The 14448-nt window shown below is 28.8% G+C and overlaps 1 protein-coding gene across 1 annotated transcript; it reads left to right on the forward strand.

Annotated features, from left to right (window-relative positions):
- Positions 1 to 12297: 12297 nt before the first annotated feature.
- LOC124821381 (serine protease, putative (Protein of unknown function, DUF538)) lies at positions 12298 to 14096 on the forward strand. Its single transcript, XM_047293254.2, has 2 exons — positions 12298 to 12833; positions 13806 to 14096. The coding sequence occupies exons 1-2, from the start codon at positions 12395 to 12397 to the stop codon at positions 13856 to 13858; spliced, it is 492 nt and encodes a 163-aa protein (XP_047149210.2). The 5' UTR covers positions 12298 to 12394; the 3' UTR covers positions 13859 to 14096.
- Positions 14097 to 14448: the final 352 nt, after the last annotated feature.

The following is a 14448-nucleotide window of genomic DNA, read 5'->3' on the forward strand; positions in this document are numbered from 1 at the left end:
TGAATAAGAGAGCTGAGTTTGAACTTAATGATTTTATGACTAAATTCCCTTGTTTTAGTAGGTTAATGAAGTGATTTGGAAGAGGAGTCAAAGTATGAAGGATTTGGAACTCAAGGAGCGACCATAACTACAAAAAGAGAGAAAAAAACGTAGTGCTAAAAAAACCTGCGAGGCTTGGGCGCCCTTCAAGGGGGCTTGAGCGCCAGAAGTGCACCCCACTCAGGGCGCTTGGGCGCCCCACTCAGGGCGCTTGGGCGCCCAGCAAAATGGGTCAGACCTTGTTTCTGTTATGATTCGACTCTATTTAAAGGATCCAAACGCCCTAGGTTTGGTATCTTTGGTAGGAGGAGCGCAGCAACACACTCTTTCACCCTCTAGAGGCGGATTTGGATGCGGGAGCTTTCATCTTCTACTTTTAGGGTTTCTCTATCTCATTCTTCTCCATAATTCATCTACTCTATTTGTTGTTGGGGGATGATGTAACCTTGTAAACTCTCATGTATTTGAATTGATTCTTAATAATATATGCTTTTTCATTAATTGTTAGAGTAATTCATCTGTTACAACGCTTGCTTTGTTTAAATCAATCAATAGCATGATTTATGAATTGCATGAGTGTTGGGAGGTTCCTTACAATTCAGGTTCTTGTTGAATTACTCCCAAGAGTAATATTTCTCAAGGATTAGGGTATGAGTCTTGGTCGTCTTAAAGCTCTTGATCTTCACATTTAATTATTAGGAATGCTAGGAATTGCATGAACTAGTGATTAAGGACATGCTTATTTCGCCCAGGGATCGGGTTTAAGTGATTTAGGGAGTGAGGTTAACATTAATGAATAAAGAAGAATTCTTACATACATGAGAGGGAACTTGGCGAAATCTAACCCCAACAACATACTCATCTCATATTAAACAAAATTCGTTCATCATTGTGCTACTATACTATCGATCAACTTGCATTCATATTTAATTTTTTTTCTTTGCATCTGAAACCAATGATCTCGTTTTCTCTAAGTCTTAATTAATCAAGTTATCACACGATTGTCTAGTGCCGAGAGTCTCTTGGGACACGATACTTGGTATTACCATTTTATATTACTTGTGCGATTCGGTACACTTGTCGATCCATCAACAATTATAAAAAAAAAATTACAATAATAGGAAAGTCTGAAACAAAGTCAATCCAATTTTTAATAAGGAGACCTAGGGGAAGTAGAAAAGGAAGCTTAGGGACCTTTTGAGGGACATCATTTCATCCTTTCCACTATCTTTCAAATTTTCCCCTCTATTATCTTCTATTTTTATGTTATTTTATGTTCCATGAAGTGTTAATCTTCTGGAATTGATTATGTTGTCATTTCTTAACTCGATTCTGAAGTTAGATAGAATTTTTTTTTTGTTCTTTTTTATTATTATTGTGGTTTATGTTTATCTTTTTTCTTTTTTATATTGTAGCAAGTTAGCATAGTGTTAATCTACATTCATATTGATCATATGAGTCAAATATGTTTAATTTTAATTGAGAATATACTTTGATTAAAGTTTGAAACTTTCATGTGATTGAATGAGTTTTTACCAATAATTGAGTATATATTTTGATTGAAGGTATTTTAACAAGAATTAATTAATGAAGAATGTATTGATTAATTTACTTTTTATTTGTTAAAGAATGAATATGATTAGGCCTACTAATTAATGAAGAATGTACAAGAATTAATGAACAATGTCCTTTGATTAATTTAATTTTATTTGTTAAAGAATGAATATGATTAGGCCTACTAATATTTAATTGAGAATGTATTTTGGTTAAATTTATTATGATTAATCTAAAAAGTTCTTACTTTTAATTGAGAATGTACTTTGGTTAACAGTGAGAAAACCAATAAAATTAATGGAGAGTTTACATTGGTTAATTTGAAAATTTAAGACAATAATTAATTGAATAATAATTTTTACATAACCAATGATGAATCCTATTTTGAAAAAGTAGTACATTCAACCAATTTTCTTTACTATTATTTTTTTATCTATTTTTAGTTTTTTTCTAATTTTATTTATTTCTTTCATTTATTATTTTATTATCTAATTCCTTATTTATTTTGTTTATCTTTATCTTCTTGTATTATTTTAACAAATGCATTGCTTAGAAATTTATTGTATTTGTCTACCTCTTTTGTTTATTTTTGTCTTTTGGCTACCATCTTAGCAATTCTGATGGCTATAGTTTAATAATATTAATTTGATCACATCAACAACATCATTATGAGATGACGTCATTGCCAAGGAACACAATTAAATTTTTTAAATTTTATTTCTTAGTTTTTATTTTAATTTTATTTTTTGTTTATCAATAACATTTTCTTTTTCTTTATTTTTCCTTTTATATTATTTTCTTTATTTATTTTAATTTTTGAAAAATTTTTATTTTATTTTATTTTTTATCATTGTTTTTATATAGTTTTTTTTAAAAAAAAATAAATTTCATGAATATTTGTTTTCTAGTTTAAATTTTAATAAAAACAAGTTTAAATATTTATTTTTATTTTTAATAAAGATAAAAATTTTGTAATTAATAAAATTTGTACATGCTAACTTCTTTTATATAAAATTAAAGAAAATAAATTTTGACATATGATAAGATTGATCCAAAAGTCACAAAAATTGTTCTCTTCGCAAAATAAATCCATCAACAACAATTTTTGAAATAACTGTTGGAGAGATGTTTTTGAAATAACTGTTGGAGAGATGAATCGTAGTTAGGATTTCTACTTTTTTTTCACATCTGTCAATTTCTTTTTATTTTTTTCATTTAAAAAAAAACTATGATTTCATTTGAGAAATTTTGCAAGTATTACTTAAGGAAAGTTCTAATTATGAAAGATAAGGTTTTTAAGTACTTTTATTGTGACTACACCTCTCTTTTTTGAGCGCGTATTTGGTAAAACTTTTAAACAATAAAACATATTTATCATAATATTGAAATAGGAGCCATGTTTTATGTTAAATGGATTGAATTGATTAAAAACTAACCTAATTGATTCATAATTATAAATTAGTAATTGAGTTGATTTAAGAAATACTTGGTTTAAATCTTTTATGAAAGAGGTTTTAGCCTTGTAAGTCTTGAGCCTAATTACGATGAATGGGCCATAATGTGTCATTCCTATCTTTCTTGAGTGACATGGTAATGTTTTGATTATACTTTAATATTTAATTTCATTATTTTGTTTTGCAACTTAGGTAGACATGCATAATTTGATATGATTGAGGCATTTCTAATTTTTAGCTACCTCGTCAAATAAGTCCACCTTGATATTAATTTATGGTTAGCCCTTTAAGCCTTAAACCTATTTTTCTTGTTTTAAGTCCATTGCAAAACCTTGAAAAAAAAAAGACCATATTTTCCCTTGCCTTAGGAAGAAAGAAGGAGCTAATGGATGGTGTTAAGAATGACTAATAAATAAAGTGTGCGGGTGAGTACCTCACCCATAGAAAAATAAAAATGGCAAAAATGATGAAAGAGTTTTGAATAAAATGTAGAAAGCTGAAAGATGATTGTTTTCTCAAAGAGAGCAACAAAGGAAAAAAGAGAAAAAGAAATTGTGCTCCTTTATTCTTTCTATACCTTAGCCTAAAAAATTTTCCTACCTATGCCTAGGCCTCATTACAACCTGTAAAAAGTGATCATGATCTTTGAATTCATTATAGTCTTTTTAAATATCAAAAGTGTTTATTTATATCTGTTTTTGAGTGAAAATACAAGCTCACACACTTTGGTGAATTTTGGTGAGAAAATAAACATCTTAACTTGAGTGGTCTATTTTATATTTGATTTTCTTGTATATTCAAAAGATTAACTCATGCATATGTGATTGATAACTTAATTTTTTTCCATTTGTATGTGTATGATAACTTTTTCTTTTTTAGAAATTTGATTTGTTTATAGTGAACATCTTTTCTGTTGGTTTAATGTAGATATGAAAATTTATCTAAAACAAAATGTGAAGGTGTGATGAGTGTACATTTATGCCCTAATTTAGTCTTTAATCTTGGATTCTTAATTCTTTTTTATATTTTAGAAGATTCCTTAATTAGGATTTGTTACAATTGGGTTTATTGAACATGAGATACAAAAACTTGTTAAAAGTAGTCTTTTAGTTGGATAAATGTTCTTTGAATATTTTTGAGGTTGCAACTAAGTAAAACTCATGGAGGTATGAAAATAAAATGATTAAAGCTTTATGACTCCTTAAAAATAGATAAATAATAGAAAATAATCAAAACCATAAAAAGTAAAGCCAATCATTGCAAGAAGTCAAGAAAAGCATGAAAACGTGAAGAAGTTTGGCTAAGCTAGGAAGAGGAAACAAGCAACAAAAATTGGACATTGCAATTTTCTTTATTTTATTTCCACATAAAGAGTTCGATAATTCAAAAATATTTATGGTAAAAGATAATTTAGGTGCAAATATATCTTTAGATATTATATTTCATATTTTAAATAATTATCTTATTTAACTATATTAGTAAATATCAAAAGATAATATTTTTCAAATATTTTTGAATCTAGTAAATATATTCTTAAATATTTTTAGATCTCCACACTAATCAAGTTTCTCTTGAAGATTTTGGATTATTTAAAAGATAATTGGAGGAGATTGCATTATTAGAAAGAATATTACAACATAGAAAAGCTTGAAACAAAGGTTAATCTAATTTATATATAAGGGTACCAAGGGGAAATAAAAAAGCGAGCTTAGGAACCCTTTAGGGTACCTAATTTCATCATCTCCACCATCTTTCACATCTCTCCCTCTATTCTCTTCTAGTTTTATGTTATTTTAAAGTTCCATGAAGTGTTAAGTCTTTGGAGTTGATATACTATAATTTCTTAATTGGATTCTGAAGTTAGATGGAATAAATTTATTTATTCTTTTGATTATTGTTGAGATTTATGTTTATCTATGTCTTTTTTTTCAAATAAATTAAAAGTAATGATTTTTATATTGTAGCAAGTTAGCAAAATGTTAATCTACATGCATATTGCATATTGATCATAAGAGCCAAATAGTTTTTAGTTTTAATTAAGAATGTACTTTAACTAAAGTTAGAAACTTTCATGTGATTAAAAGAGAATTTTCAAGTAATTGATAATATACTTTGACTAAAAGTGAAATCTTTAACAAGAATTAACAAAGAATGTAGTTTGGTTAATTAACTTTTTACTTAATAAAAGTGCTAAAAGAATACACATGATTAGACATAATATTTATTTTATGATATCCATTGGTTAAATTTAGTATGATTAATCTAAAAGGTTCTTACTTTTAGTTGAGAATGTATTTTGGTTGATGGTGAGAATCCTAACAAATTAATTGAGAATTTACATTGATTAATTTGAAAATCTAAGACAATAATTAATTGAACAATAATCTTTAGATAGCCAATGATGAATCATATTTTGAAAAAGCAATGAAATCAACATATTTTCTTTACTGTTGTTTTCATCTATTTTTATCTTTTCCTAATTTTGTTTTGTTTCTTTCATTTATTATTTTGTTATCTAATATTTTAAAGTGGGAGCCTTGTAAGTACTCCATGTTTTGTTATCTAAAATTCATCAAGAAGCAATCATGAGGGTTTTGGTTTTATGCCTTGAACAATCTACTTCTATTGGTATTTGGTATGCTTTGAATAGTTTGGTTATAAGTGATATATGTTTTTGCATAATATATATGCCATAGTAATCTTATACCTCAACTTTTTTTCCTAATGTCTGAAGGGGAGGAAGGTATATTTTCTTGATAGCAGGATAGGTTGGCCATCATAGAAAAATGGGGAGATTATTGAAAGGGAAAGTTGTAGAAGAACTCTAAGTTTTGGTTTTTGATGATGCTCATCTATTGATTAAGTTTAGATAAGTAAATTGAGTTTAAAAAATGTTGTAAGCTAAGCAAAATGTTCATAAAATCAAATTAGTCAATTAAGATCAGTTTTGGCGTGAAAAAGATTCATTTCAAACATTGTACCTCTAACTAATCTGTATTAATCGATTAACTCACTAATCTAATTGATTATAACATAACACATTTATAGGATTTCAAAACTACTGCCACTAATCTGTATTGATCGATTATGTTAGTTTCATAACATGAATATCATTAGTGAACAAATTTGTATTTAAAAGCTAGCCTCTTACACATTGTGAAAACACAAATTTTGATATCTAAGAGTTGGTATTATGATATATAGGTATTCTTAAGTTCTTGAAGAAAGCATTGCTGAGTTTTCTAAAATTCATCAAGAAGCAATATGATGGGTTTGGCTTTAGAACTTCTTGCTTAATAATAGGAGAATTTTATAACATCTACATTCCAAGTGTTTTCGTTTCATTTTCTTTTTTCACTTTTCTATTCTTTGTACTATTATCACTATGTAGGTAATAGTCTTGATGCAAGTGTGTGAAGCATTGCATTTATAGTGTGTTTCTTGATAAATGTACCAAGTTCATCATGTTTTGGGGTTTAAAATTATTAAGGTGCACTTGTAGTTTTGTGATCTCTTTTGACATGTGGAAATCTTCTAAGCTTAGGTTGCTTAAAAGAAATTTGTATGTAGATTTTAATTGAATTGAACATGTATAAAATTGTTGTGTTTCTTTCTCTCTTCAATCTTACTTTTTCTTTGGTAGTTTGAAAAAGTCCAAATAATCAGCATCTCAACATAACTTGGAAATTGATAAAAAAGATTTGAGTTTTTTGAAAAATCAATTTACCTCCCTCTTGGTTTGTGAATACTAGTTGTAACAGTTTTAACAATTGGTGTCATATAGTTGGTTTTTCGATAGATAATTGATTAAAAGATCCTATGTTATGGCTAATATTTCTCAAACTTTTGTTGAAGGGGCATCTATAAATAGATCACCTTTATTGCTTAAGAAAACTACCCATTTTGGAAAATTAGAATGAAAATATTCTTATAATAAATTGACAATGGTGTATGGGATGTTATGGTAAATGGACCTTTTCAACCTACAAAAATAGAAACTGGTAAAACTATTTCCAAAATAATTCTCTTCATGGACACCGGATGAAAACAATAAAACACATTATGATGTTACGACTAAGAATATCATATCTTATGCACTAAATTTGGATGATTTTTATAGGGTTTCTGTTTGTGAATTAGCGAAAGAAATGTGGGATGTCTTGGAGGTGACCCATGATGATAGAAAATCCCCTAACCATGATCAAGCACTTTCAAGAGAGTAAAAGTCATCCATGAAGATGACATCAACTCTACCCTATGGTCCACCTTTGAAGCCATCATGGAGCATGGTTTGAAGAGTAGTGTAGGAATATCTTGGCCATGTATTAGGCCATAATATTGTAGGTTTTCTAAGGCTTGCATTAAGTCTTAAGTAGCATAGGATTTTCCTTAAGTTAGACATCCAAACCAAGTGGAAAGCGTATGTCATGTGTCATGCTTCCATTGAAGAGGATTTACTTTTAGTAATGGCCACATGGCACTCTAAGAATAGAGAGGATTGTGTTTTGTGAGTGGCCACATGTCCTTCCATCACTGGAGAGGATTTGTGGACACTTGTCCACTCTTTAGAAGGCCTCTTTTTTTGGCCAGTGAGAGCAAAGGTTGGAGATCATGCTTTTAGGGTTAAAAAGAGACACCCTTGACCTATAAATAGAGGTGTCTTCACCCTTGTATTTCATCTTTGATGTTGAGTAATGTTATGCTGCTCATTTTTTGTCATACTACTCATCTTAGATCAAGACTAGAGCAACCCATGACGCCCCTTTAGTCACCTTTCTCCTTGAGTAGGCCTAACCTCTCTTGGAGCCACCAAAACACTGTACCACCACCACCATATCTCCTAGAGTCCATGAGCTTCTACCCCATCCACACCTTAGCTCATCATAATCTTTTTACCATTTTTGTTGTTTTTATGGTTCTACTTTGCTCTACTCTTGGAACCATTCATCTTTTCCACTAGGTGTTCTTGTGTTTTTTTATGTTATATGTGCCTTTTCTATTTTTGAATCATTCTTCACTTTTTTGTGGGTTATATATGTTATTTGGTGTCCTTTTAACTTTTTAATCTGTCTATATTGTCTAGAAGTCATGTTTAGTCCTTTACTTGTCTTTATTTCTAAGTTAAACCTTGAAAAAATCACCAAAAATACATGTTTATGTGTTTTTCGAAACTGCACCTTTTGGGAACCTTTGTGTGCTTTTTTTTTTTTGCATATTTGAGTTCATGTTTGTTGTTAGTTCATCAACAAATTCATAGATTTAGGTTTCATCATGTCATTACGAAGCCAATGCGAAGTGTGTTGTCGTATTGTCACTACGAGTATCTTTTTTCTTTCCATTTCTAAAGCGGTTAGAGGTTCATTCTTTTGTCTTGCATTTTCTTTTATGTTTCATAATTTGTTTTTCCTAATACAAATATATTTTTAATCTCTTTTGTTTAGTGTGGAGGTGAGAAAAGTGGTGGTGGCTCTATTTGTTGATGGTGGTTGAGAGATTATATTATGACTATTTAATATGTATATATTTTTCCAATAAAATTGTTCAATGATAAAGAAATTTAATGACCCTTCTTGTTTATTTTTTAATATATCTATTAGATCGAATAAATATTATATAGACTTAAACCAGGAGCTTTAGAAATATTACAACAAAGTTTAATTTTTTTACTTTTAGTCTATTACATCTACGACGCTCTGACTTTAATAATTAACAAATGACAACCGCTTATATACAAAGCTCATGACGCTTCTTACTGGCTTTGAATAAAATGTAAGAATTGTATCAATATATACACTATATAGAAGAGAATAAAATAAGACAAGTTGAGACTTGTGAAATTTTGGTTAAATAAATTTTTAATTCTATACTGGTATCCAAATAAAGTCAGATTTAATTGACATATTTACTAAATTGAGATGGATTAATTTGAAGGCCATAAAAAATTGTTAGTTTAATCATTTTATCTATTCTGGTTTTTGGTTAAAAAGTTGTATATCGAGTCATAAAATTTTTTTTCTTAATTATATCTTTAATTTTAAAAAATTAAAACAATCATATTCTTGCTATTAGTATTGTATTAACATAGTTAAAGATGATGTTGTGTGTCAATTTGTCATATTTTTAAATATTTTTTAATTATTTTTTTTATATTTAAAAAAAATAAAAATATGTCACGTTTAAAATTGATATTGTGTCACGTGACGCAGAGACAATGCTACGTGTTATTATAATGCCACATGCTATTATATTATAGTTTCAATTTGGTGTCTATATTTTTATTCTCAATTTAGTCTTAATTTTTTTAAAATTAAAAAAAATTTCCTCTCTCCAAATTAAAACAATATTTAATTTGTATATAAATATATTTTATTAAAAATGATATTTTTATTAAATATTTTTAAAAAGATTAAGTTTTATATTTAACTAATTATATAAATATTAATTATGTTATTTAAATATATCTATAAGAGTTAAAAAAACAGTAACACGCCATGTTCGTGTGAATTTTTAAAACTTCAAGACTTAGTGAACAAATTAATAATATGAAATTTATTTTTTTTAAATAAAAAGTTAGAGAAAATTCCATGAAATTAAAGGTCATTTCTATTGTTTTTCTTCTTTTTCGTGTTCTTCCACATTTTTTCACATTTTATTTTAATTCTTACTTTCACAAATCACGTCATTTTAACTCTTATAGATATATTTAAAAAACATAATTAATATTTATATAATTAATTAAATATAATTATAAATAAATTTAATTTTGTTTAAAATATTTAATAAAAGTATTAATTTTAACAAAAATATTTATATAATATTTATATACAAATTAAATTTTGTTTGAATTTAAAAAGAAATAAAATTATTTAATATTAAAAAAATAAAACTAAATTGAGACAAAATAAAAATTCAGAGATTAAATCATGACAGTGACACATACCACTATGTTGCATATCAGATTTACACGTGATAATTTTTAAAAAATATATATAACAAAGTAATTAAAAAAATTTAAAAAGATAAAAAAAAGTTGTGAACTAACACGTGACGTGTTAGCACTGTATTAACAATAAAAAAGAATCAATTTTGAAACCTAATTAAAAGAAGAAAAATTGAAAGATCTGATTTGTGAAAAAAAAACGGAGAGAACTTAAATTATTAGTGAAAATTACATTTGTTTTATTTTATTAATGAGAGGCATCAGGTCATAGGTTGATGGATTGAATGCTACAGGAATAGATTTGCAGTCTGAGACTTTTAAGAGAGACAGAACCTTTTCCCACAACCATGAAAATCCTAAATGACCGTTTCACCCCCAATGAAAGATGCTACTTTTCTGACCTTCTCTGTGCCTTCTCTGACCGTTATTCCACACAGTCTCATATAATCCCTCAACCACTTTGTCTTCATCTTCTCAGTAAACTACCAAAATACCCCTCTTCATCATCTAACCATGGTTAATTTTTCTCCCTCCATCATTATGTCTTGCTTTCTATATTAGTCTTGATTATGGTTTCTTAATGCACCTACTTTGGCTGTAGTCATTCATAATATCCTCTCTCAATTTCCATCCATTTCCATCATGCAACCCAACTAAATAAATAATAGTGCCATTTCATATCATTGGGCCACATAAATTATTAATGCACATTATTCTTATTTCCTATTTTATGTGATTCTCAACATACCCCATATCCTATACCATATCTTTAATTATATACCACCTAAAATATACTTTTTCACATGTATTTTACTTTTCAAGTCTTTCACCAAATTATGATTTTGAAAATTATGCAATGTTGATGCATTTTTTTTTAATTTTCATCCAATTAAACTTTAGAGGCAACATATAATTTGAGGTGCTATTAATTGTGGATATAAAAAATAAGTATTACTTGTATTATTTTATATTTTTATCAAAGTCATCTTCTTCAATAATATTTCAAAATTGATATTTTCCACATACATGTTCAATACAAAATTGATTAAAATAAATATAAACCATTGGATTTGTTTTGTAAGATGAAATCTAATACTTATTAAATTATCATAATCAATTTTGTTAAAAACATGGAGAAGTTTGTCCAAAAAGATATAAATATAATTGATTATGTAAGAATAGTTTCTATTATGTAAGATTTTTAATTCTTATTCAAATTTTTATCTAGTTTTCTTTAAATAAGAGTTGTATTTTTGTTTTTGTCTAAACTAATCATTAAAATAAATAATTGATTTTGACCTCACTAAGTTATCTGTAACACAGACATAATCAATATTTATATTTTTTTATATGATTTAATTTTTTTCATTTTCATTCAATTTAAAACTTTTAAACTATTTTTAGATTCATAACATTATTTATATAATATAATAAAAGGTATGAAAAGGTGAGCTGGTGACAATAAATAATATGAATCGATACTCCTTATAATACGGAAAGAAAAATGTATGCATATATAAAAAGGGAGTTGGCTGAAGATGGTGACAATAAATAATATAAATTGATACTCTTTATAGTAAGGAACGAAAAATCAAAAATATTATTCTTGTGTCTCTTTCTTTAGCCTCATGATGTAGATATACCTTTAAGAAAAATAAAATAATAATAATCAGTTTTGTCATCACGTATACCTAATAGCTTGAACATCATACATAACAGCCTATGCAACTCCAAACTTGATCTGAGTACAGACCACATGTATTTCTTATAGTTAGACTATGTTTCAGGTTGTTCTAACATAGCGTAATCTTAAAAATCTGATTGAAAATATAATTTTTTAAACATTAGGTATTAATGATAATAAAAATTTAATAAAATACATTTTGAACCTGACATTGTATTAAAAATAAATTGTATAGGACAAATTTAAACAAAATATAATATATTCTATTGGAATTATTATCTAAGAAACATTGAAATTTACCTACAAAACTATAATTTTGGTGAAGGGAGAGCATAGTAGTAAAGATGAAAGTGGTATTTTGCTTTTAGTTTGGGGCAAGGGCAATAATTAAGGTGAAGCAAGGGTGGTAATTATTTGAGCATGTACTAACAATGCTTGGAACTTTCAAGATAAGTAATAACATACATTGAAGCAAAGACCAACAACTACATTTATAAGCATAAAACAAATAACCTCAAGATGTAGATGAGATAGATGGAGTATAGCAACTAGAATCAAACCACAAAAGCCATCAAACACAACACAACCAAGGGTAGCATTGTCATTCCACACCCTCTAACCTTTTCTTAAACAGTCTCTACATTTTCCAGCCTCATCAAAAGAACCACCTTAACTTAAGCCCCCTCATGTTCTTTTCTCTTTTTGGTCTAAGCAAGCAGCACCATGGGAGCACCAATCTTTAACACTCCCTCCTTCACACTCTTTGTTTTTCTCTCTCTCCAACTTTATCTCTCTTTGTCGTCCTCTCCCTCCATCCATGACCTTCTCCGTTCAAAAGGACTACCCCCTGGTCTCTTGCCAGAAGAGGTAAAGTCCTACACTTTCTCCCAAAATGGCCACTTGGAAGTGTTCCTAGACGCACCTTGCTTGACCAAGTACGAGAACAGAGTCCTCTTTGAGCAAGTCGTCACTGCCAACCTCACCTATGGTAGCCTCATAGGCGTTGAGGGTCTCCAACAAGAAGAACTCTTTGTCTGGCTCCCTGTCAAGGACATAATCGTAAACGACCCTTCTTCAGGGTTGATACTCTTTGACATTGGCCTTGCCCACAAACAACTCTCTCTCTCCCTCTTTGAAGATCCACCTCACTGCAAGCCCGAAGGTAAACTCAATTACTCTCAATTCGATCACCTCTTTTTTTCCTAACCGAGATCTGTCACTACCCTTTTCAAACTAAACTCCAAACACAACATATGCACGATCTTGCTTCACCCTACATACAATTGACTTCTTTCATCGTATCAATATACTGTTTATCCCTTCTGATTCTACCTTTTTTTTTCTTTAAACCAATTTTGGGTGTGTGAGCGAGAGACTGAAATTTCCTTTGGATTTTTGTTTTGATTGAGGTTTATGTTATTTTTGTCTGATAAACAGCTGTTCTCACAGCTACATTTTCACAAACCGAATACTTTCCGAGGTACAATTGTATTTAGTTTTTTATAAGAAACAAATTTTGTTTCTCTAATGGTATTCTAATACAGCAGTACTTAGGTAAAATTCAGGAACTAAACTAACTTTTCTTTCGGTATTTAAGAAACTACTTTGCATAAGTTTCAGTAGTTTAAATAGAATTTGTTTTGTTATTCAGGAGAAAGGTGGTTTTTAAAGGATTAATTTGGAAATTTGTTCTTAATTTTTTAGTGGCTTTGGATTTTCATTTGCTTTCTCTGGGTTTGTCTCTCCTCGTGTCTTCACATCCCAATGACCACACTAACATCAAAAAAGAGTCTCAGACAAGAACATCCTACTCAACCTTTTCCATTTCACATGCCACAGACAAAAACAATTAAGAGGAACTTTCCTATGTTCAAAGAGGAAAAAAGTACAATATTCTACACTATATGTCAGTTCCTGAGCCTCCTGCATCATCACAGTAACGTTTTTAGGCCGGATATGCAGTGCAAGGTTCAAGGGGGTGGGGTTAATTACCGATTTCATTATCTTATCTGCTTTGTTGTTTCTAGTTGGGCTTTTTTGTCATTATTTTTAACTTTGCATGCATTTCCAAGGCTTAAAAAGATTTTTTTTATATGCAAAATTGGTGGTTGAGGCTGATTGTATGGTTGTGCAGGTGGGTTGAGGAATCATGTGAGGAAGGAAAAAGGTTTGGAGGTCCTGAGGTAGAAAAAGATGCCACCCTGTGTTTCAGGCTTCACTTGTTGTCTTTTTCTATGTCATGTTTATATAATTTTAGCCTTGCAATGCAACTATAGTTAATGAGTAGGTGCTTGAAACGTAGAGGTTGAGCATGTAAAAATGTGAAGAGAGAGAGAGAGAAAAAAAAACTAAGGAATCTGATGTCGTAATCAAATTTACAAGTTGTAATTTTCTTCTAACATTTGTGCATTATATTCACCGGTTATTGCAATGTTGTTCTGTTTTTAGATTAAAAGAAAAGAAGATATGATAAGTTTCAAAGCAAAGGATCTAATCTAGGTTTTTGAATTGGCAAAGCAATGACTAAGAAACTTCAAAAAATGGGAAGAAAAAGTTATTTGGAATATGTTAATTGTCCCCTTCGTTTTTGCCTTTCTGGCACATTCATATCACAACTGGGTTTTCTTGGCCTTACTTTTTGTTTGTTTAGGGAATAACAGATTGGAAGAATTGATTAGGATTCTTTGAAAGAAATATATTCTTCATCTCTCAAAACATTTCGAATTGTTAATTGTAATGCAATCCGTATCAAAAGTTAATATTCTTTATCATTTACA

This window comes from Vigna umbellata, chromosome 6, assembly GCF_029865625.1.
Source record: "Vigna umbellata cultivar VRB3 chromosome 6, Vumbellata_1.0, whole genome shotgun sequence".
Classification (NCBI taxonomy): domain Eukaryota; kingdom Viridiplantae; phylum Streptophyta; class Magnoliopsida; order Fabales; family Fabaceae; genus Vigna; species Vigna umbellata.

Coding starts and splice junctions, on each gene's coding strand:
- LOC124821381 (XM_047293254.2), top strand. CDS start 12,395: ATGGGAGCACCAATCTTTAACACTCCCTCCTTCACACTCTTTGTTTTT. Junction 12,834..13,805: donor ACCTCACTGCAAGCCCGAAG/GTAAACTCAATT, acceptor ATGGTTGTGCAG/GTGGGTTGAGGAATCATGTG.